Source organism: Eulemur rufifrons, chromosome 7 (genome assembly GCF_041146395.1).
Source record: "Eulemur rufifrons isolate Redbay chromosome 7, OSU_ERuf_1, whole genome shotgun sequence".
NCBI classification, from domain to species: domain Eukaryota; kingdom Metazoa; phylum Chordata; class Mammalia; order Primates; family Lemuridae; genus Eulemur; species Eulemur rufifrons.
In genome coordinates, this window is record NC_090989.1 from 266064854 (window position 1) to 266089588 (window position 24735).

A 24735-nucleotide genomic window follows, 5' to 3' on the forward strand; every position below is an offset into this window, starting at 1 on the left:
CAACAGATAAAAAAAAAAAATTATTATTCTACTCATTGTTTATGGTCTTAAATGAATTGTTCTGAAATGGCAGTATATTTCATGAAATTCCTCTGAATGGAAGCAAATGATATGGTAGAAGGAAAGAGCAAGATGTTTAAATTACCAGTGTATCTGAAAAACACATCATTTTTAATATGCTTTCCTAAATCTCAGATGGTGACATTGACTTTCCTAAATCTTAGATGATGAAATATACATAACATTAATTACCAAACTAAATAATGCTAGACCAAAATCTGCTTTGCAAACTGAATTTTGAGAGTTGAACATATACTGCATATTGTTTAAATTAACTCAATACTGTCCTTGCTTATATAAACAGCCTTGGCTTTGGAACCTGACAGACCTGGGTACAAACTTCATCACCCTCACTTAATCAAATGTCATCTGAGTATTTAAACTTGATTTTTATGGTTTCCAATTGTACATTTCATGACTGTGAAAGTCAAGTTAGTATTTTTAAAAGTTGCCTGGCATAAAATTTATGTTCTTGTGTTCAGTCTCTCTCTCTCTCTCTTTCTCTCTCTCTCTCAAATAAACTTATGAAGTTTGTTTACAAACACACACACACACACACCACATACATAGCCTAGGTGAAGATTTTAACATTATGAACTCTAATAAATAAACTGGAGTGAGCCATAACTATCTAAAAGGAAAGAAATTTCAAAACATTTTTAAAAAGAAAAATAGCTGGTATATGTACATGGAGCATATTTGGAAATCTTTTAAATTTAGCATCCTTTAAGAATGAACATTAGTGCTTCAACCTAGCAAATTATGGATTAAAACAAGATCAAATATGAAATTTTAAAGGAAAAATGTGTATATGGTAAAATAGATTTTGATTAGGCATTTGAATATGAGTTAGCAAAGCAACTGAGAATGACATGAACTCTAGTGAACTCTAGTCACTCCCCTGGACCACACCCACATGTATAAACACACCATACCAGTAGTTTATCAAGATCAGGCCCTGAACTGATAATTTGCCTAGAACCTTTGTATGTTTTGAAGGCTCTTCACAGCAATACAGTGTCTTAGGATCTGAATCCTTTTACAAAGTTCCCATTGTATGGGTAACAAACCAATGTAAGTTAATCACCTGAACTAATAAGAAGTTAAGGTAATTTTTCTACTAATTCCAAACACTTAGAAAAGAAAAAAAGACAGTATTTATTGTTTCTCTTGGCACTAGCACCACAAATTTCATGTCAATTGATTCTAACTTTGTTTTTGCAACTTCAAATTTAATCAATTTGTGGATAATCACCTTGCTTTCACCTTATTTTTAAAGTTTTTTTTTATAGGGCTGAAAATTTACAGTATGCCTGTCTTTTAAAAACAACACATTAACCATGGGGAACTGAATTGTGATCTTTAAACTCCGTATATGAAAGATTCTTTATAATAATGACAAAGACGGAAGAATGTCCAATATTGAAATGAAAACTATGCTGTTGACTGTCAAATAGGATGCAGGCTTTGAAACAGGTCTTTAGGTTGTGATTAGGTGAACTAATATGTAGTTACTTTAACTCTGTGGCTTAATTTCGTAAGATGAAGGATGGGGTATAGTAGTTAATGTGGATTTTTTTTTTCCACAAAGAAAAACCATTTAAAAAATATTTACAGACAAAGGAGAAAGCTGAGTAATTTTCCCAGTGACTTCTGTCAATGTAAATTAATGCATCCATTGGTTCAACAAATATTTGAGTGCCCAACAAGGTGCTAAGCCCTGGGATCTGATGGCAAACTAGTTTTCATCTTACTTATTTAGACATTTATATCATTTCCAATTATATATATAATATAATATATTTGTATAAATATATACATAATATATATTTTTTTAGTGCAGCAGTCAGTAATTTTTTAAAAATAGGCTTTATTTTTTAGAGCAGTTTTAGGATCACAGCAAAATTGAGCAGAAAGTACATTGAGTTCCCATATACGCTCCTGCACTGCCTCACCCAGCCACTCCCAGCCATATAGTTTGTATGATCCTATAAATATCCACATGCAGAGTTTTGTGTGGACATAAGTTTTCAACTCAGTTGGGTAAATACCAAAGGAGTGAAAGTGCTGGGTCATACAGTATGAGTATGTTCAGTTTTGTAAGAAACTGCTAAACTGTCTTGCAGAGTGGCTGTATTACTTACTAATTTTAAAAAATAAATCATGAAAAGTTACCACATGGTTTTTAATCAATGATGAACTCCTTTGTAAAACAGAAAGAGTCAGTTTTCATCATAAAAATAATAATGCTTATATAAAAAGGCAGATTTAAAAAATCAACCTATTCTATTTCTCAAAGACAAATACTCATACTCATCTGATGTCATTTCTTTCAGTCTTTTTGCTGTACATGGCTTTCCAATGTCACAGTTTAAACTCGATTTATCTAGAAATCTTATCAAAGATGATTTTCTTAGATACAACCCAAATCAAGAATCTCAATTATTCAAAATATGATAACTTTTAAAACTGTACCATGAAAATTTAAATATAGGCATTTTGGGAAAATATACCTAAGAGTATTAACTTGCCATAGTTTAATTGTTTTGTTTCCCTGAAATAATTTATATGACAGTTTTCCCAGCCTTCTGCTTTTTTCTTTTCTGAGAAATGGGATTTGAACTAATGCAATTTTCATTTCATTTCAGTTTAGAATCAACTATAATTAAATTATTTTGGTTTGGGTTCAGTTCAAGCCAAAAATGTGTTCCAACTACTTGGTTTGAACCAAACATTCTGAATTATTTTCTCATTAATGTTTGATAAACTATGGCAATTCAATAACAGTCAAATTTGGATTTTGTTTGCCTCTAAAAACATTGTTCCTTAAAAATGTATGAATTCTAATATATAACTAAGGTTACTGGATTGCCACTGGGAAAAATCAGAAACTGAACTTGGTAAAATTGTTTTTTGCAAAGAGAGGAGGGCCCTTTAAATAAACAACAAAATAAAAAGAAAAAGTTAACTGAAATCATTAATCAGGATCTTTGCTAGAATCCTATGCTGCCACATGGAAGAAATACAGACTTTGGAAGGTACACTGTCTACAGAATGTTAGGATTACATATTCTAAAACGATTCCTTCAAAACCAGGTTTGGGCAAACCTAGTTTAGGGTCAAGCATAACATAACTGACCTGTAACCAATTGATTATACTTAATTCCAGAAAATTTCTTAACTCTTAAGAATATCCACTTTCACTTTTTATACAGTATTAATCATACTGTATAAAATCTTTTGTTGTAAGGTTCCAGAAAACATTTTGGAAAAACGCAGAATATAACAAAATGCTTACATTGAGTAGTTCATCAAATCTAAGACAGCATTTATTATAGATGCAGCATTATATTTGACTAAGAAAAAACACATGCCAATTAATTGTAAGATGGCATTGACCGTGAGAGGCATTTCCATTTAAGAAATGTTAGGATCTGTGTTAAAGTATTTTGTAAAAATGTGTCTTAGAATTGACTAACTACAATAGTTACATTAGAAAGTTTCCGTTTGAAATGTTATTTTCATGTTAGGATTCTATCCTATTTTTATCAACCGATAACTCTCAACAAGGGGAATTTGATTTCTAAGCGCTATTCTTTCCCTCTGACTTACACCGGTAGAATAAAGGATATCAAATCCAGGATTGGTTCTCAATACAGACATGAAACTATTCTAATTATAGTGTAGATTGAGGTAGCTCATTCAATCATAAACTATAATAAATAACAATAATAAACTTCTTTTCAAAATTGAATTCAATTCTGAAATCTCTCAAGAGAGGTCATGGATTATTTAAAAGGAAATTACTTGCAATAATAAACATTGTTTAAACATAAAATAAACGAGGAACAATATAAACTCATCTAGGTTAAAGAAACAAACAAAAACATTTAGTACTAGTAACTCCCTGGGCTGACTGAACATTAGGATAAATACTAAGTTACTTTACTATCCAAAGTAACACTTCTTTCCATTTTAGAGCAGTGCTGTCCACATGTGTAGTTAAAATTTTCTAGCAGCTAACCACGTTAAAATTTTTTTAAGTGAAATTAATTCCATAATTTAACCAATATATCTAAGATAGTATCGTTTCAACATGTAATCAATATAAAATTTATTAATGCGATTTCTTCCACATTGGTGTATTGTTTACACGCACAGCACATCTCAGCCCCACGTGGCTACCGTATTGGACAGCACAGTCAGGGGATTTCAATGTCAACTGATTCTATACATTTTGAGTTTGAGAATTTCTTTTATAATACATCCAAGGCGCTTAGAGATCTGTTTAAGCACATGGAGATTATTTTACTCTCGGGTCCGTTTTGATTCAAGATCCCGCGGCATTAAAAGCAGCGAGTAGGGCAGGCAATGGGAAACCCTTGCGCCCAGGATCATGGCCTGGAGGGCCTAGCCGTTCCGAGCAATGCCCAGCGGGGAGGCTGCAGACACGGCGTTGGAAGTTGGGTTTCGAGACAAGCTCTGTAGCTGCCTGGAACCCCGTGTCTTTCTCTGGGGCGCCTTGGAATAGGCGAGCCAGACAGAGAGCAGCCTCCGAGCCGAATACACGGTCCGGAGCCGCCACCGCCGAGGGAGCCCAGCCCAGGGCTGCAATGCTGCCTGCTCCGGGTGCCTCCGCCCTGCGCGGCTAGGTGGGCGGCAGCGGGAGAGAGAAGCCGGGAAAAACCCAGCCTGCGCGTAGCTACAGAAGCTTCCCCAGGGCGCGCTCCCGCCAGATACGCAGCGGGCGCGCGGGCGGCAGAGTGGGCGTGGAGGGGCGGGCACCGCAGGTCCAGAGGCGGGGGCGGGGCGGGGCGTGTTGGGGAGTCGGGGTGCGAGCCGCCGGTTTCGATTAGTGCGCGGAGCTGCGGCGGCCGAGCAGGGCGACGCAGCTGCACCGCCGGGAGCCCGGCGGGGAGGTGGGGAGGCGGCGGGGCGGCGGCGCGCAGGGTCCAGCCAGTGGCCGCGAGAGTCCGGAGAGGCGAGCCGGAGCGCAGGACCACGGCCGCCCTGACCACAGAACCCGGACACCGCAGCGCCTACGAGCCCGCCGAGGACAGAGCGCGGGCGAGAGCGCGCCGGCGGGGGCGCGCAGGCCCTGCCCGCCCCTTCCGTCCCCACCCCCCTCCGTCTCTTCCTCTCCCCACCTTCCTCTCGCCTCCCGCGCCCCGGCACCGGGCGCCCACCCTGTCCTCCTCTTGCGGGAGCGCTGTCCGCGTTGGCGGCCGGAGCGAGCCAGGCCGGGCCGGCGGGCCAGGGGATGGCGCTGCTGGACCTGGCCCTGGAGGGAATGGCTGTCTTTGGGTTCGCCCTCTTCTTGGTGCTGTGGCTGATGCATTTCATGGCCATCATCTACACGTGAGTGAGGGGCAGCAGGACAGGAGGGGCTCGGGGCAGGAGTCGGGGCCTCGGCGGAAAGGCGAGGATGGGAGGAAGGCATTTGCGCTTTGGAGGAGACTGGGATCGGGTGGGGGTGGAGAAAGCTAGTTCTCAGACTATTTCCCCCATTCTCTCTCCCCTTGGACCGGCTGGGGCGGGGGATCTCTGGCAGGGAAAAGTATTTGGCGAGTGGAGGGGTCATTGGGTTGCAGGCGACTGCACAGTCAGAGGAAAGGAGACCGCTCTTAACGTGTCAGGCGGAAGATTGCTTGCTTGGTTTGATTGTGTTGGGGATTCGTGTGGGTTTTTTCATCTGGGCCAAGATGTATGGTGTATTGTTTTTTTCTCTCGATCATGGGTCACATTTCTGTTATGGTGATGATGGTTTCCACTCTTCTTGGAGCTAGTCACAGCTACCTGGAGATCTCCGTGTGAATTTTCTTCTTCCTGGAAGAGCTCTATGCGCTTAGATAGGTGTGAAGCACCTGTCCACCTTGGAAAATGTCCACCAAACCTCCGGGCTGGCCTTATAGCTTTGAGTACTGTTAGTTTGTACATTTCAGTGTGGTTTACTTTCCTTTTTTCAATTCCTCATTTGTTGTCTTGTTTAGATTTGTACCCACCCCACGCCCGCCACATCTTTTTCATTATTTAACAAATGCGAGGCCTAGTAGATACCATTCACTGTTCTTGGGCTGAAGACACTATGGTGAGCAGGACAGGCTTCCTGTCCTCGTGGAGCTTACATTCTAGAAGGAAGACACAGAAAATAAAAATTCAAATAAGGTTGTTTCAGATAGTGATAAAGCCTGTGAATAAAATAGAACAGGGTGATGGGATGAATAGAGACATGGGTATGTGGCTAGTTTTAATATATCGATTGTTTAACTGTCTTTAAGATGAAATCTGCCTATATAAAGAAATGAAAGAATTATGTAGCGCCCATTACTGATATGGATTCCCTTAGCTTTTGAGCCTGTAAAAAAAGAAGAAGAAGAATCGTATATAATAGCCTTTACCATGAACTAGACTAGGGTATTATGTTAGTAGTGGATAGGGAAGTACTTTAATAAATTAGTTACTTTCAGGGTTTTTTTCCTTTTTACTGCAGAAAAAGTGTACCTTTCCTTTTGGAAACACTACATTTTATTAGTATAGTGTGGTACCTGGGACTGGAAAAGATGCTACTTGTTCAAGATATACTGACACTTCTCTGAACGTGAAAGAGAACATGCCACTTGGATATTGTTGCTCTTAGTTTTTGGAGTTTGAACTGTAGTTGCTGAACACATTCTGGAGTTCATTTTAAATATATGAGTTCTTTAAAAAACAATGTTGCTACTTTTTCCAGTCATAAAAATAAAGAAAATGCTTACTATGTAAGGAATTTATACAATACAGAGAGGAATTACCTGCATTACCTTGTTAACCTTTTGTCACTATCCTTCTAATTATATTTCTCTCTCCCTCTCTCTCTTCCTCTCTCTCCCTCTCTGTCGGGGGGGGGGGGGGCGGTGGAGAGAAAGGGACTATATTATGATTATTGTTCTGTAACCTGCTTTTAAAATTCATCTATTTAATAAATGCTTACTGAAAAGATGTTTTGTGCAAGGCATTGTTCTAGGTGCTGGAAATAAGAGTGAAGAACAAGACATCCAAGGCTCCTGCTCACATGCAGCTGCCATATAAAGTGAATGCCATGATCATTTATTTTATGTCAATAGATGTATGATCTCTACATCATTTTTAATAGATGCATGGTATTTTTGGTTTACGAAGTGCTAAGATTTGTTGTTATTGATAGGCATTTAGGTTGTTTCCAATTTGTTTAGATTGCAATCAACACTGTGATGAATTTGTATGCATACATCTTTGAGAGATGATCTTAGTTGACATTTCTGAAAGAGCAATTATTGGGCAAGAAGTGGTAAGCATTTTAAACCTTGATACATACCGTCCCATAGAAATGTTGTATCTATTCATAGTCCTGGTAACATTGTATGATGGCCCCATTTCCCTGTACTAAGTATCAGGCATTTTGCTACTTTTTGTTTCTATTGTCATTCCTTTAATTACTAGTTCCCTTGAAGACTTTTTATATATTTATATGCTAGTTACATTTGGTCGTAAAGTACACACTCATAATCCTTTGCCTGTGCTGCAGTCTCTTGCTGAATTCATCTTTTTCATATGAAGGCTATTTTTCTGTTATCTGTTATATGTTACAATTTTTTTCCAGTCTTTGTCTTTTAGCTTTGTAGGTATATTTAACATGGAGAAAAGTACGTGCATGTTTTAGGTTGACATGTCTTTTGTTTTTTCTTTTGTTTTCTGACTCTGGTGTAATTTCTTCCTCATTCCCCTCAAGTATATGTTAGTCTCTGTTTCCTTTTAGTATTTTGAGCTTTGTTTCTTAATTCTTTACACTTTACTCTTTAAATCATCTAATATTTTACTTTGTTATCTGATGAGATTTGGAACCCTAATTTTAGTTTTGTGTAAGTATTTAGCCACTTGTCACAAAACCATTTATTGAATTTTCATTTCATTATCCCACTGTTTTGAAATATTATCTTTATTATAGACTAAATTCTTCTTCGTACTTGGGTTTCAAGGCTTCCAATGCCATTTCACAGACCTAGTAGTCTTGTACCAGTATCCACTGTTTTAATTAATGGGTTTTTATTAATAGACGAGGCAAGCCTCTCCTTATTCTTATGCAAAATTTTTGGGGGGGTTTACACATTTTACTTAAAGATTAACTATGGAAACTTTTTTCTGGAATCTTAAGTAATCTTGTGGGGTTTATTGTTGTTGTTGTTGAAATTTTTAAATTTTATGGCTCAATTTAAAGAAAATTGTCTTCTTTCCATGTGGGACCATGATATCTCACCCTCTCTCCATTATGTATACAAAATGATAATGTTACTCTTCTTTAATTAAAATTAACACTACAATGTACCCTAATACTTTGTTTGTACTCTTAGACTTGAGAAACTCCAGAGTTATTTTAAGTGGGTTTTTTGTGCTTAATGATAAATGACAAAAGTTTTCTTAAAATACTTGGACTTTAGTCAAATGTTGATCAGTCAGGATCACTGCTGCACAACCAGCTTTTGGTGAATGAATGAGGCAGTTCAGCACTTGAGCCCCTTTAACCTGAGCCTGGGAAAATACAGAATTGGACTATCATGTGATAGCCTTAAGGCGCAAAATGAAAATTGTAATTCAGTTTTAATATTCAGTGATGGTTGTATTTATTCATTATCTGTCCCTTTCACTACATCCTTAGTTCAGTACACCTTCATGTTTACCCTAGATTATTGAAACTATCTCTACTCAGTGGTATCTCTAGCTACAGCCTTTCTGCCCTTCTACATTGTATTTCTTCTTATAGCCTTATCCTTCTTGGCACACTAATCTTGGATCATGTGCTTAAATCTGACCATGACTTCACATTGCATCTGGGTTAAAATTCAAATTCCTTAACAAGACATGCACAGCTCTTTAGGAGCTAACTCATTCACTTGTTCCAATTTCTTTAGGAACTTCGAATTACTGGCATTCCCCTGAATGGGCAGTGTACTTTCTTTAGAATTGTCTTTCTGTCCTTTCCTTTCGTTTCTTTTTTCTTTTCCTTCCATTTTTCCTTTCCTCCTTCCTTCCTCCCTTCTTCTCTCCCTCCGTTCTTTCCTTCCTGTTTTAATTAACTCTTACTTCTTCAGGTCATTTTAGACTTTAATTCTTACTGTGTTAGGAGTTGTCTCTTTTCCCAATTAGGTTGTAAGATTTTGAGGGTAAGAATGATGTCTTATTTACTGTTTATCTCTATTGTCTACCGGGCATTCAGTTATTACATGTTGAATGAGTGATCTTTGAATTTTTTCCAATAGCAATAATAGATTTTTGCTCATTCATTAATTCAGTCTCAATTTGAGGTCATTGTTGTTTGAGGTAGATTGTCAGAATTTGGAATGTTTTCAGCAGCCATAGACTTTAATGAAATTAATTGGACCAAATAGAATCTTTATCTTACTATTTCTAACCAATTGCAGGTTAAAGTAGAAGCCAGGCTATATCAATAATTTGTTTGTAGAGTCTTTGTTAAATTTGACACCCCACCCCCACCCTAAGATTTTCTGAAGGGAATGCCTGTCTTGCCGTAAATTACCATTACACTTAGATCTGTCTTTTGGGGAATGCAGAGCCCAAGGCTATCCTAAGTTGGTTGACTTTTCCTCCCTCTGCAGAATTTTTTTATTTTATACACAAAAGAGTTTAATTTAAACATTAAGTTCAGCTTTACAAGGGTAGCTTTAGGGAATTATGTAGAAGAGGATAGGGGCATTCTCATTAGTTTCTCTTTGATGTGAAAAGTGTGGATTTTGAGTTTATAGTAAGTTTGAGGATGTTCTGTATTTTTTAGCATTATCTCCTAGGTTCATATTTTCTGCCAGGTGCCTTTCTTAGTTGCTGTCAGCCAAATGTCATGCTCTAAGTGTTTCCATATGCTGGGACTAACCCTATTGTCGCCAAAGGGTTAGTGAATTAGGGTTTTTGTTTTTATTTTTGTCCTGGTTGGAGAAATTAATAAAGATCTCTTATTTGTTTTCTATGGTGCTAGAATCCTTTATGTTCTATAGTATGTAAGTCCATTGTCTGGTGGAAATAGTTTGTGTTTTCCCATAAAGCTAACTCATGATTGGTCATTTTGTCTTCTCTGGGGAATCTTGTGTTAAGAAAGTTAAGGTTACACTTCAGAAGGTGTGTTTTGTTTTGCTGATGAAGCCTATTTTGATGCAGCACCATTTTTGAAATGATAAGTGCTATATGTTGTAGCAGTCATGACACACACTAATAAACACACCTTAATAGCCTTTCAGAGCACAATCATGAGTAACAACAACGATAACAAAGGTCTTTAGTCATTGGAAATTGCTGGCAAGGACCACGTGAAGTAGGGGGACCTGCTGATAGAGCAGTCAGCCTAATTTTACATGAAACATTAACAAGCTTGGTAGCATGGAGCAGGGGAGATAAATTTCTAGAGTCAGATAAATTGGTTCAACTGAATCACACAGCAGAACTATAAAAACAGCACAATCTAGGGCTGTTAAGCAAGGTGAACTTTGTCCTTGTGAAATCCATAGTCTTCCTCAGAAGCCTTGAGTGAAATTCTTGTGGCTCACTTGTGAAGAGCTGTGTTAAGGTTGCTGCAGAGGCTGCTTCCGGCCAACTGAAGGGCCAGGGGCATCACCCTTGCTTAGCGGTTCACCTGTCTCCAAGGGGTTTCCCTGCATAACAGCATTCCTTCCTGCTAAAGCCAAATGTGAAGACAAAACTGCAAAACCATTAAAAATGCTACAAGCCATTAAATCAAAAACTGTTGGGGGTGGAGGTGAGACTGAAAGATGAGAAGGATAAAAACAATAAGCTAAAATGATGAAAAAGACGGTAACAGTTTTAAACACAGGGATGTTAGGGAATAAAAATCAACTAAGCTCAACTAAGGCCATCCCATCAGTTCAAAGGTTGAAAATCCTTGTGCAGAAAGGCAATTAGGATTCATCAGGCTAGAGTAGCTGGAAAGTCCAGGAGAACCCCTGAATATTTCTTACTTTGGAGTTCTCTGAAGTGTTCCCCAAATAGATGTCCTTCTAGCAGCTTATGGCAGAAGGCAGGACTCTGAAAGCCTCTCTCTCTTTTGCCCATGATTTATCCCTCACAACCCTTTGGACTTTAAGTAGGTCTCAGTTACTTTGAGAAGCACCCAGATGGTACTTGTGCTCCCCTTCCCTTCCCTTCCCTTCCCTGTCCCTGCAGCTACTTACTGTGAGCACCTCCCCTCCCTGGCCTTGATGATGGTGCTGCCTTAATTACATGAATCCTATTTTTTGATAGAGTGATTCGAGCTCCCTATTTAAAATTCAATTTAGAAACAATTCCTTGGGAAAATGATACATGTATTGAAATTTTACTATGCTTTCTCACTCCCAAAAATTGCCTGCTCAAGTTTCAGGATAATTATTTTCATTAAAAATGAAACAAAACCAAAGCCATATAGGAAGTCCATTCCCTTTATACCCCAATGCATTCCTGAAAATGTAATAAAATCACATTTCTGAAAATTAAATGGACATACGTGTTAGGAGGGAAGATTTTATTTCAAGAACACTAAGAATATTGTTAAAATCTCAAATTATGACTTCTGCTGGTCCTAATGCCTGGGACAGGCTGCCACTAGGTGACAGCTTTCCAGGTATTAGGGGGAGTAGGGTGGGAAGGCTGACTTGTAGCCTTTGCTCTGGGGACTGTGCCAGACACAGGAATATAATGGTCAGCAAAACAGAATAGAGACTCTTCTGGAATCCCTGGAAACATCTTCATACTAGAAGGTGGCATTGCTTGGAATACATAGTAACCAGTAGTTACTTTGTTATACTGTATCTGCTGCAATGTGGAAATAATCCTGTCCTTGCCCCTTCTGGCTCTCTCCCTCTAACAGAGCCAAGTGAAGGGGGATTCTTGTGGCTTTGTGATCCCACATCTCAAGTGAGGCTCTGAGGATAGAGGAATTAAGAGAAGCCAGGACTTGACAGGTTAACCTTATTTAAAAAAAAGAGAGAACAAGAGAGAGTGAGTGAGAAGCCAGGACTATGCAGCATCTCTGCCCAACTGAGAACCTATCTATTAATGATAATTTAAAAGGAGAGTTCAGCTTTAAAAAAAATAGTTAATAGGCCTTTATTATTTTTTTTGAGACAGTGTCTCTCTCTCTCTGTCTCCTGAGCTACAGTGCTGTGGCATCAGCCTAGCTCACAGCAACCTCCAACTCCTAGGCTCAAGCAATCCTCCTGCCTCGGCCTCCTGAGTAGCTGGGACTACAGGCACGTGCCACCACACCCGGCTGATTTTTCTATTTTTAGTAGATACAGGGTCTCATTCTTGCTCAGGCTGGTCTCGAACTCCTGACCTCAAGCAATGCTCCTGCCTGGGCCTCCCAGACTGCTAGGATTACAGGCATAAGCCACCCTTGCCCAAATAGGCCATTTTTAATGAATAACAGTTAGTGGCATTTAATGTTTCTTACTCATACTTACATTGTTTTTACACTTTTGGATTATGTCTATAGAATTTTAAATTTATTCCTAAATATTAGATGTAATTTTGACTATAACATTAACCTAAATATTGGACATAATTTAAACTGCGTTAGATGTGTTTCTTGCCATATTGTGACTTACTCTGTTTTAACTATAATTGGAGGCTTTTAACCATTCTCTTCCCCCTTTTAATCTTTATTAATACACAAGAGTTGGTTTTATGTTTTAAAAAAATCCAACATAATGGCCAACACAAATATATGTGAAAGAAACTTTTTTAAATATATGAATTTCCAGTCCTTCCATTTTGGTGTATAAAATTCATCAGTGTTTGACATCTCTAAATCTATGATCAGAACTGTGGTAATTCAGAGTAGTTCCATTTGATAGAAAATTTCCTTGAAATTAGCAGGGTTTTCTTTTTTCTTTTAATTACAGATAACAATAGCTATCATTGAATGTTTACTTGTGGCTTGATCTCTTGCATTTTTCACACTTACCCTATGAACTAGGTATGATTATCCACACTTTTTTTTTTTTTTTTTTTTTTTGTTAAACTTAAAGAAGGAACTTGCCTAAAGACACACAGCTAGTAAGCTGGAATAAAAACTCAGGCAGTCTGCCTGCAGCCCAGGCTCTTAAAACAGTATGCTATATACTGCCAGAGGTAACCTAAAAATAACCCCGGAAGTAATCCATAGGGATAGGGTGTCTGTATGGGAATTTCTCCAGTTGCTATGAATCTTAGTTTCTGACAATCGGCAACGTTTAGATTAAGATGGGATGGCCCTTGTGCATTCTCTTCTACCCTTTCACATTTTCACAGCACTTGTCCTGCTCCTTCACAGGCTTCTTGTTTTCAGCCTGTCCCATTACCGCTGATCATTCTGCAAGTTTCCATGTCGGCTCTTCTCTGTTCTTATAGTCACCTAGTCTTTCTAGGCCTGTGGTCCTCAACTTTGACTGCACTTTGGAGTCACATAGAGGGCTTCAAAAACACTACTGCTTGGGTCTCAGCCCTAGAGATTCTGATTTAATTGGTCTAGGCATCAGGAGTTTTTAAAACTCCCCAGCTGATTTCGATGTGCAGCCTAGGCTGGAATGACTGCGCTAGGTAATCAACCCACAGCTGGTCCCTGCACCTGCCCCCTCTTGGCTGCATTTAATTCTCCATCTAGCCCACAGCCCATGGGTCATCACTTCATTATTTGCCCCTCACCTCTCCTCATCTCATATCATTCTGCCCTGTTGTCCTGAATCCATCTAATAATTTATAGCTTCTCAACTTTCAAAATCCTGCAGAGGGTCATCACCCAGCCGTGTGGATTAGTACTACTACACATTCATGGTCTCAGATCCCAGGTAAGCTTACAGTGCCATCTGGCAATACTTCGTTTCTATATTTAGCTCTGACACCCATTACTGACAGAACCTCTTCTAAATCTTCTCCATTCCACCGCATTCTTGGCAGATTATCTTAACTCCTACTTCACACTGTGGATCCTGTCATGTCATACTTTTTTTTTCTTTTCCCTTTCTTTACCCTTTAATTAGCTCTTTCCTCTAAGCCTGTGCACTCAAGTATTCTTTAAAATTTTAACTATAATAGAAACCCTCTGCTCCATCTAGCTATTCTTTGGCCCTTTCGCTCACTGTCAGGTTTCAGGAGAAACTTGTGTTTATTCACTGTTGTCACATCTCACCTCCCATTCATTTACTTTTTAACTTGTTTTTATCTACGCCTATGCTCACCAACTGCTCTGTCCCTGCTAAGAGTACTCAGAGGACACCAGTGAACATGTTTAATCTAGTGGACGTTTCAGTTCTCGACTTCATCTCAGCATTCATGTTCTTTCTTGAACCCTTTGAAAAAGAAAACAGACTAGGAAAATAAACTCTTCTGTGACTTTATTTGCATCCTGGCTGCCTTTCTACTTCTCTGCTCATCACTCACTCTTAGGCTCCTTCATGCATTACTGGTTCTATAATATTAGTTATATTCATTCTTAGACACCTGCTAATAGCATGCTCTGCCTGGGAGAGCTTATGTATTTACCGAACTGTGGATGGCTTCCATATTTTTATTTCTAGGTTAACCTTACCTTCTGAGCTCTGTATATCTATTTCTTTACCCTTCATTTATTCAACAATTTTTTAATTGAGAACATTACTATGTATCATTGCTTTGTTGGGTCCTGGAGAATTTATAGTCTACTATAATGTCTCCCCAGAAAATACAGATTCTTAGGCTCTTCAACTGGTCCATTAAGTATTTATACTAAAATTTGCAAGCCACTAGTCTCCTAGATAAGAGACATCACCCCTTGATGTCTTAAGAGTAACTATTTAAAGTGAGTGTGTTCAGAATTATGTTCATTACTCTCTCTCATCTCATTGTGCCCAGATTTTATGACTAGCACTGCTAATTACCTAAGCCCAAACCTGGGAGTCATCCCTCATTCTCCCTCATTGCCCCCCACCCCTGACTCCCATTAGTCATTGACCAAGCCTTAGGAATTCTGAAATCTCATTTTCTCTTGACTCTTCATTTCCTTCACTTCCCTCTGCTGCCTTTTTGGATTGTGTACTTACCTCTTCCTTTTGCACCCGTATAATATTTTCCCTTGCCTTCCATCTCCCCTGCCTGTACTTTATTCTCTTAACTTCTATAAATAGAAAAATGATCCTGATTGCTTCCTTTTAGTCTTTCATGGTTATTTCTTGCCTAGAGGATGAGCTGTAGGCCTTTTCAGCCTTGTCTGTGAAGTCACAGAGGAGTTTATAGCAGAGATGAGTCTTAAAACAGTGCTGCTCAATCTTGAACGTGCCTGTGAAGCACCTGGCCATCTTGTTTAAAATGCAGATTCTGTTTTGGTAATCCTGGAGGTGGGACCTGAGATTCTGACTTTCTAACAAGCTCCCAGGTGATGCCAATGCTGCTGGTCAGTGGACCACACTTAAAGTATGAAAGTCTTAAAGGACCACATCCTAGGAAAAGTTAGGTGCTTCCGGACCTGACTCATTGGCCCATGCCTGTATTCCTAGCACTCTGGGAGGTGGAGGTTGGAGGATTGCTTGAGCTCAGGAGTTTGAAACCAGCCTGAGCAAGAGCCAGGCCCCTGTCTCTACTAAAAATAGAAAAAATTAGTTGGGTGTGGTGGCATGTGCCTGTAGTCCCAGTTACTCAGGAGGCTGAGGCAGGAGGATTGCTTCAGCCCAGGAGTTTGAAGTTGTAGTGAGCTAGGCTGATGCCACTGCACTGTAGCTAGGGCAACAGAACAAGACTCTGTCTCCAAAAGAAAAAAACTAGATGCTTCCTTCTCTCTTCTCTTAAAGTCTTCTAAACATACTTTGATTATTATACTCTGTATCACCCTGCATTTATAGAGGCTTGTAAGTAACTTCTGAATGAGAGGTGGCCTGTGCCCATGTGAGAACCACCTCTCCTGTTCTAAACACATGGAAATGCTGTAATGATTAGACACTTACACACACAGCCTGAAAATGTGAAAGGAAAACCTCTACGTTCCAGAAATGAAGAGGGAGTTGGTCTTGTCTGTTAATTCTAATCCCAGTGATGTTTCTGGCTAGGTTTCTATTTGTTGATTTTTCTCCTCATTATTGGTTATATTTTCCAGGTTCTTTGCATGCCTGGCAATTTTTTATTAGATGGGAGGCATTTTTAATTTCACTTTGTCTTGTGCGGGATATTTTTGTTTTTCTGGACTCTCAACTTCATGTCTTTAATTCAGAGGGGCCTGCTATGCTCTGCCTGGTTCCTGCTGCCTGCACCATGGCCTGGAAATTGTCTCAAAGCAGTAAGCTGGGTCAACTGTAGGACTCACCTCATTTATTTTCCATGTCTCAGGACTCACTGTCCTCTTTTACCTGATGTCCAGCATCTTAAAAAACTGTTGTTTCCTATAGTTTATCTGATTTCTTTGGGTTGTTTCAAGTGAGAGAGTAAATCCAGTCTGTGTTTCTTCATCTTGTTCAAAATTTGAAGTCCGAGAGGGGAGGGCAGGGGAAAAAGTAGGGTTTTTAATTACTTATGTAAGGACAGAGACAAAGCTGTACCCTGTGTGTGATGGCTCCAAACTGTAAACAACCCAAATATCCATCGGTAGAAAGTGTGACATATTAATACAAGGAATGCTGTATTGTAATGAGAATGAATAAACTATAATTAATGTAATGACATGGATCAATCTCACAAACATAATGTTAAGCAAAAGAAGCCAGACAGGAAAGAGCATATATCCTATGGGATTCCATTTATATAAAATTTTAAAACCAGCAAAACTGGTCTTAGGTGTTAGAAGTCAGGAAAATTATTACTCTTGCGGGGAGGGTGGTAAGTAGAAGGGCATATACAGGGACTTCTAGGGGGCTGCTAGTACTGTTTCTTGATCTGGTACTGGTTGCATGAGAGTACTTTGAGAAAATTCTTTTAGTTGTATACTTATTGTGACTTTACAATGTGTATATGGCATGCATCAATGAAAAGTACCCCCCCCCCAACAAAAAGGTCAAGGCTGCAAGCCAAACACATGATGGGAAGGTAGAACTGGAGTCCCAGTATAGAACCTGGAACTGAGAAAGTGCTGCACCCAAAATCCTGGCAGAAAGCAAGTCGTCCGCTCTAGACTGAGAATCAAAATGGACACTCATGGGAAATCCTGTGTGATATGTAGGTGTCTTGGGCTCAAGTTCATACTGTCTAGGTAATGCAGAAACCCTGATCTGAGACACTCACATAAAAACTGGTTTGAAACCAGTTTACCTTGTAGGACCCTGCCAGAGCCACTCATAGTACTGCCCACTTGAAGGATTCTACCACCAAAGCCCATTTTGAGACACCAGGCAATTGGGCTATTGATCACTTTTGAAAACTAAAACTGTAATTGGTTTACAACACACCGGTCATGGCCAAAGGCATCATTTCTGTGTATGGCACATGAAGTTAGACAAAGTTAATACATTCTTGCCCCAAAACAAAGCTTTCTTGCTCTTCCCTTTTGCGGCCATCACTGAAGAGGCAGCGGCCAAAATGAAGTTCAATCCCTTTGTGACATGTGACTGAAGCAAGAACCGCAAAAGGCATTTCAATGCACCTTCCCACATTCGCAGGAATATTACTCCTTCCCCTCTTTCCAGAGAGCTGAGACAGAAGTACAGTGTTTGATCGATGCCCATCTGAAAGGATGATGAAGTTTAGGTTGTTTGGGGACACTGTAAAGGTCAGGAAATGGGCAAAGTAGTCCAGGTTTACAGGAAGAAATATGTCATCTACATTGAATGGTGCAGCGGGAAAAGGCTAATGGCACAGCTGTCCATGTGGGCATTCACCCCAGCGGGGTGCTTATCCCTGGGCTTAAACTGGACAAAGACCACAAAATGTTCCTTGAACAGAAAGCCAAATCTCACTGAGTAGGAAAGGAAAAGGCAAGTACAAGAAAGAAGCAGTTGAGAAGATGCAGAAATAAAATAATCTTATATACAACTGTCATTAAAAACTGCTAAAATGAAAAAAAAAAAAAACTTTGTTGACATCTGTAAGCATTTTATAAGAGCTTCCATACATGTGTAGCATCCTCATTAAAACACAACTTCTTGGCAGTAGAGAATTCTGTTCATCATTGTATCTCTAGTTCATAGGATAATGTTTAGTGTACATTTGGGGGTCAAAATATGTTTTTAGATTTCAGATACAGTATTTATCAGTTCTCTTTGTCCATAATTTTTTTCTAATTTTGCTTCCAGTTCTCAAAGTGAGTGTATGCAAACTTCTGTTTTACCTGTGTTTTGGGTTTCTAATGTCAGTGATCATAATTTTCATTGCTAGACATCATGTGGTTCTTTTCATGTATTTGTGGTTCTGTGTGATGGTTTCTCCCATTCCTCCTCTTGGGTTTTGTTCAGGCAGCACAGGTAGTTTGCATTCTGGGCTCAAATGCACATGGCCAGATGTTTTCCGGGAAGACTTTTCTTTTATTCTGCTTCACCCAGGACTGCATCCAAGATAGGGAGCATCTCCATCTTCCCGCTGTTGGCCAGGATTTTTCTACTTTGCCGTTCAGGGATTCCAGATTTATACAAGGCTCTCAGAACAGATTTCCTCTCATTCATATCTCAGGCTTGTCTCCATCTCTAGGTCAGCAGGGACCAGTAGATGACCAGGAGGCAAACACCGACTCCAGCACTCACTGAGATGTTTCTCCTTATTTCTGACCTTAGAGATCCTTTATTCTCCCAACAGTTCAATCATGTAGTTAAAAACATGCTTTTAGTACACTTGTATTAAAAAGGAGGGGAGAAAATTATATATATTATGATATTTGAATATATACATATGTAATACATATATACTCTTTAAAAATCTGTGGCAGGATAAGTACAAACTAGTAATGGTGGATAGGCAGTGATGGAAGCAGGGCAGATGGGGCAGGGGTAACAGGGAGTCGTTATGGGAACCTCTTAAATGTTTTTAGTGATTTGAACCATGTCAATATGGTACCAGTGCAATCAGTTAAATGTGCGATATAAACTTTTTTGCCCTCAGCAATCTAGTTGTTCTGTACTGGGTGGGTTTCTATAGGTATCTAGACTGCTGTTTTGTTAGAAATGGAATAGTGATCCTTTTTGTGGCTATATAAATTTTAGATCATGGTTTTACCTCTGTCTAGCCCTCTAGATGAACTCCGTAGATCCATTATTTTCCACACTATCTGTGGCAAAGGATTAGTTCTTTAAGAATTTTCCAATCTGCCATGGGCTGATATTTTGGTAAACTACAATAAAAATAAATTGCTAATCACATGCTTGGATGTCATGGCAATGTCAAATTGCTATAAAAGTTTTTAAAATCTTCCTGTTAATTTCTTCTTATTGCAGACCAGTAAAAAGCAGCTAGTGGACCAGACCACACTTTGCATAGCATTGCTGTAGGTGGTGCTCCATTACGTGCTGGCATTTGGTGTTATGGATCAGAAGTTGATACCAGCCTGTTCTTTAAATTTCTTGTTGCTTTAAAATTTTTTCATTATAGGTAACCTGTTTTCTTTCTGTAAAATTGTCTGTATGGCCTTATCTGAAACATAAGGTGTTTGCTGCAGCACACCCCTGCCTTAATTCATTGGGAACAAGCCTATGGGCACCTGGTCTGGATGGTGGTACTGTATGGAGATGGCACCACCCACGGAAGTGGTCCTGGTCTGCTTTCAAAAGTCAATCATAGGTTAATGATGGATTTTATTGAATATAAGATGCATTGATATTAGTGGTTTTTGCGTAGATCTGATCAGTTCATTCTCACAGTACTAAGTCAGGACTGCCATCTGGCTGGCAGCAGTTGTAAGATGCCATTGATGTCAGAGACGTTAAAATCTGGAAGAACATGTGTCTCAGAATATCTTGCAGACGGACCCTTGAATGTTCTAGCATCTAATTACTGTTGAAGGCTTAGAGACTTACATATGAGAAGTACTTGCAATGTACTTATGAGAAATAGAGAGGAAGTGACTTCCTCTAGGAACTTCACCCCTGTGCTAAGTGGCTTCTCTTTTTGTTGCAACAGCCCGATGCTAACTGGGGCACGTTCTCTCTTCACTAAGTGGCATGGCTTCCCTCAGTAGGAGCCCTGTGCTGCCACACCCTTGGAATGGACCAGCAGTGAAGACCTTGGCCACCTTATCTGTGGACTGGTGGCACTGTTAGATCTTTCAGTCATTAATAGACATTTTCCTCATCGCTCAGTTTTTTTTCTTACTTTCAACCTTCCTCTGTTCTACCCTTGCCATTCTGAGCCTATTAATATTGGGAGTTCCAGTTACCCCATTTTCTTGCTTCCCATGTAGGCTGCTTGGCACTTCTTTTAATTGCGTATTATCTGACTGCTATAGAAATTTCTGGTTACCCTTCCATATTTTTCTGGTGCAGATAGGGATTTCATTTTACCTATTTTTATAGTTCTTTAGCTACTTGGGCAATTTGAAAAGAAGGGCAGTTAATGTGTGGGCTAATAACACTGTCGTTCATTCTTTCACCAAGTGTCTATTGAATGCCCTCTCTATGCCTAGCATAGTTTTGCAAGTACAGCAATAAACAATAAACAGAGAGAGTACACCTAGGTTCTGGCTTTAGAACATTCATTCTGCTTAGTTCCTTTTTTTTTTTTTTAAACTAAAAGCTTACCTGGTTCTATTTCCCTTCATTTTCAGATCTCCTTTTAGAAAGATGTCAACTTTAAAAACCTTAACTTAGAATTGAGTAATTTATTGATAGGTTGGTACATGCTTTATTTGACTTGACACTAATATAGTCTCTAGAAATAATTTATGTATCATTTGCTTTTTAGCCGATTACACCTCAACAAGAAGGCAACCGACAAGCAGCCATATAGCAAGCTCCCAGGTGTCTCTCTTCTGAAACCACTGAAAGGGGTAGATCCTAACTTAATCAACAACTTGGAAACATTCTTTGAATTGGATTATCCCAAAGTAAGTACAATGTCGTATTCATTAGAAATGGGCTAGAGCATGGTTTTTTGTTTCATTTTGTTTTTTCCCTCATGGTAAACACTTAGGAATTTTAACATTGTTTAAGGTGAAGATATTAAAAATTCACTGTGATGTTGGCTTCATAAAATTTAAGCTTTAACTGTCATCGTCACAGGACCAAAATGGGATTGGGGAAGGGTGTAAAATTTCCTTTCTAACCACCTCTATGTCCATCTGAAGTAGAAATCCCTGAGTCAACCTCCTGGGATTTAGCCATTGTCAAGTGCCCAGTAGTTTAAATATAAAAATTTTCTTCCATGAGTGTTATGTGTGAACAATAGAAGGGCCAGGCACAGTGGCTCACGCCTGTAGTCCCAGCTACTCAGGAGGCCAAGGCCAGAGGATCGCTTGAGCCCAGGAGTTTGAGGCTGCAATGAGCTATGATCACAATATTGCACTCCAGCCTGGGCAACAGGGAGAGACTTTGTCTCTTAAGGAAAAAAAAAAAAAGAAAACACAATAGTGAAGGTAGTGAGAAGCAATGTTCAGTGGGATACAGGACAGCTAGAACTAAACATAATTCCCTGGAAAAACTGGCTTGGTGCCAAGAATAGATTACAGTTAGTGGCAAGGTAGGACTTCATCTTGCCTCATTTTTAATTTCTTTATTATTCTGATTTTTAATAACTAATAGTATTACCTATACTATTTAGATAATCTGTAGATCCATAAACCCAATCTATAAACTCCCTTCATTGGAGATCTTCGCATTTTCTTGAGATAGAAGTGTCTTTTTATCACTTTCCTTTAGAATTCCACCTGTAGTTTCTTAGGAGAACTTAATATTCCTTGATTTTTATACTTCACTGCAGCTTTTTCTAAATTGCCCATTTGAGATGCTGCTCCTGAAAGGGCATCTTAGCAGTAGATAACTTGTGAGAAGAATATGTCTTAAAATTTCTACCCACTTGATTTTCAGTACAGTTTCATTTTCCCTTTGCAGTCTCTATTCACTTGCCTCAATTTTCACACTATTGCTTCAGTTTTTCCATACCTATTTTTGACACTTGGAGAGTCTTCCCTTCTAATTTTTTAGGACAGTGTAGCACAAGTAGTGAGAGGGAAGGTGACATACACACCACACTTCCTGTAGTGACTGGTTTTCACGTCTTTTTTTTCCCTTTTAGCCCTTGTTTTTCTTGGTAGCACCAATGAAAAGAGTAAGGAAGACACAGATGTGATAGCCTGAAGGCAGCCCAAATTAAGTAGGTAGACATGAGCATCAGCTATTTTTCAGTGTTGTTTTTATATCATCACCCTGGAAGTTTTAGAGTTTAGGTATTAGAAGTCAATTTGAAGCAAAAAATATATATATTCTAGTTTGTGTATATTTATATACATTTAATTTTGGAGATTTAAATTATATGTATGTATTATCTATTCAATTAAATATGTAATTTTTTTAAATAACATAGTTGTAGATATTTGGGGTTTTTTTCCCCAAACTAAAAATACAAAACATGGCCTTTTATGATTCAGAAATAATGACATAAATAAAATTAATTGTAAAATAAGCTTTGGAATAAGAAAAATGGAAGTCTTTTAAGCCCCATATAAGTAAATGCAAGGGAGAATTTATCTTTATGAATGGAAGAATATTTTCATTGATTATGAATAAATCTTAGAGCATAGCTTAGAATCTTATGCACTTATCATTGTGGAATCTCATGTGTCAGTTTTTTAACCATCATCCTATCCTTCCCCATTCAACCATTCTTAAAACTTAGTTATGGAATTTATATGTTGTAGCACTTGTGAGAGGACAGTCATGAGATTTAAACTGTTGAGGAAGTTAGTGTGGGTTTTAGTTGTGGAAAGAATTTTTAGAAACAGCTCCAGGAACATATGTATCCATTAATTATGAACATTTTAGATGACTCTATAAGTAATTTCTTCTTTTGAATGAAGATTTTTTTTTTTTTTTTTGAAATTATAGTTCAGGATTATCTCAAGAGCTCTAGTTTTCACGTATAGTAGTTCTTTTTCCATTGAAGTCATTGAGGCATTCAAGTAGGTTGAGGAGAAAGCTATTTTGATACTCATTATAAAATGAATAACAGCATATGGAGATTGCTTTTATTTATTTATTTTTTGAGTATACAAATTTTATTTCCTAATTATAAAAGTGTTGTCAGCTGTGTAAATAGAAAATTAGGAAAACAGAGGAAAAGTACAAAGTACCTGCAATTTAAAGGAAATGTTTGATCTCATAGCACTTTATTTGCTTTTTAAAAAACCAACACCATGGCAAATGTTCCATGAGAGACCACAGTTAAACCACTGAAATCACACAAATCTGAGTGTGAACAGATGAGATGTTTGTGTCACCAAGGAGGAAAGTAGTCACAAAATAAATGCGTGACTGCCAGGCCCAGTGCGCTTTAATATTTGTTTTTGGTTGGGTGTAAACATTATTTTACAAAAGTATGGAAACCTTTTCATTCTGGATATAACTTTTTCCTCTGTTATTTGATTTGGAACGTCATAGGCCATTTTGGGAATAAACAGAATATATGTTAAGGTTTTAAAATTTTATTTAATTTTAGACACTTGCATAGAGGATTTACTACTGGTACTTGTTCTGAATTTCTAGCATTTAATTTTGTGGGATTTAACTTTTAGATTGATACTTATTCCTGGGGGAAAAAATAGAAGAATGAAAAAGTGATACAATTCATTTTCCACGATTTGAGGAAAGACTCAGCAGTAGCAGGAAGTTTTGGCAATCTACATCTGAAGTGGCTTACTGGCTTTACTTCAATAAATTCTGGCCATGTGAAAAATATTCGAATTAACAATCAGTTATTAACAGAGTGAGACTTTCTTTTTTTGCAAATATTACAAGTCCAGTGCCATGGTTTAGATTCTTCTTTGTCAGTGGCATAGCTGTCCTTAAGAGGAATTACTTTCTAACCAACTAGTCTTCTAACAAAGAATTAAAAAAGATCAAGCCCAAGTTTTGTTAATATATGTAGTAAACCTAAGTCTGAAAGATTTAGGAATTTGCCAGATAAAATTGAAAAACTGTATAAACCATTAAGTTCTTGAGAATAGATAACAAATACATTCAACATTACTTCTCAAAACTTTGAATTGAGAGCAGTTTTCTTACAAAACTCCCCTTCCTGGCATCTGTCTTTTTCTACCCATAAGTTACCTAGGACCAAATGGGTTAACCTAACAGGCATGTTCATCACTTAGTTTGTGCCTGCAAATATTCTAGGCATTTGGAGTTTAAGTCCATTCTGTCGCAGTCTTATTATCATAAAATTTTTCTATAAACGTGATGTGTAGTTATTTATAAATAATTCAAGGTATTCCCACTTGATATGCAATATAATTGATTCATATACTAAAACATTTTCCTATGTTAAGAGGATATTTTATCTTGTTTACTGCACTAAAAAGTTTATATTGCTAATGTCTACAGGGCTAACTCAAAGAGGAGGTATAATATTTATATATTTAAATATAATAGTATTTATGCATCTAAATTTATTCATAAATGCAGAAAAGTAACATGATTATTGCAGTTTCAGATATTCGGTTCTTAAATATCTCACAGCTGAATGTTCTTAGTTTGTGGATTTTTTTATACCTCTCTTGTTCTTAGCCATTTCACTATTTGAAATTAA

The 24735-nt window shown here is 38.3% G+C and overlaps 1 protein-coding gene and 1 pseudogene across 1 annotated transcript in view; both read left to right on the forward strand.

Moving 5' to 3' along the window:
• Positions 1–4914: 4914 nt before the first annotated feature.
• The window catches only part of UGCG (UDP-glucose ceramide glucosyltransferase), a 33701-nt gene continuing 13880 nt past the window's right edge, over positions 4915–24735 (forward strand). The window contains exons 1-2 of the mRNA XM_069476680.1: positions 4915–5418; positions 20899–21040. Coding sequence (XP_069332781.1) covers positions 5321–5418; positions 20899–21040 — 240 coding nt within the window. The 5' untranslated portion in view covers positions 4915–5320. The remainder of the gene's footprint in view (positions 5419–20898; positions 21041–24735) is intronic.
• Positions 17593–18028, forward strand: LOC138387491 (large ribosomal subunit protein uL24-like; annotated as a pseudogene).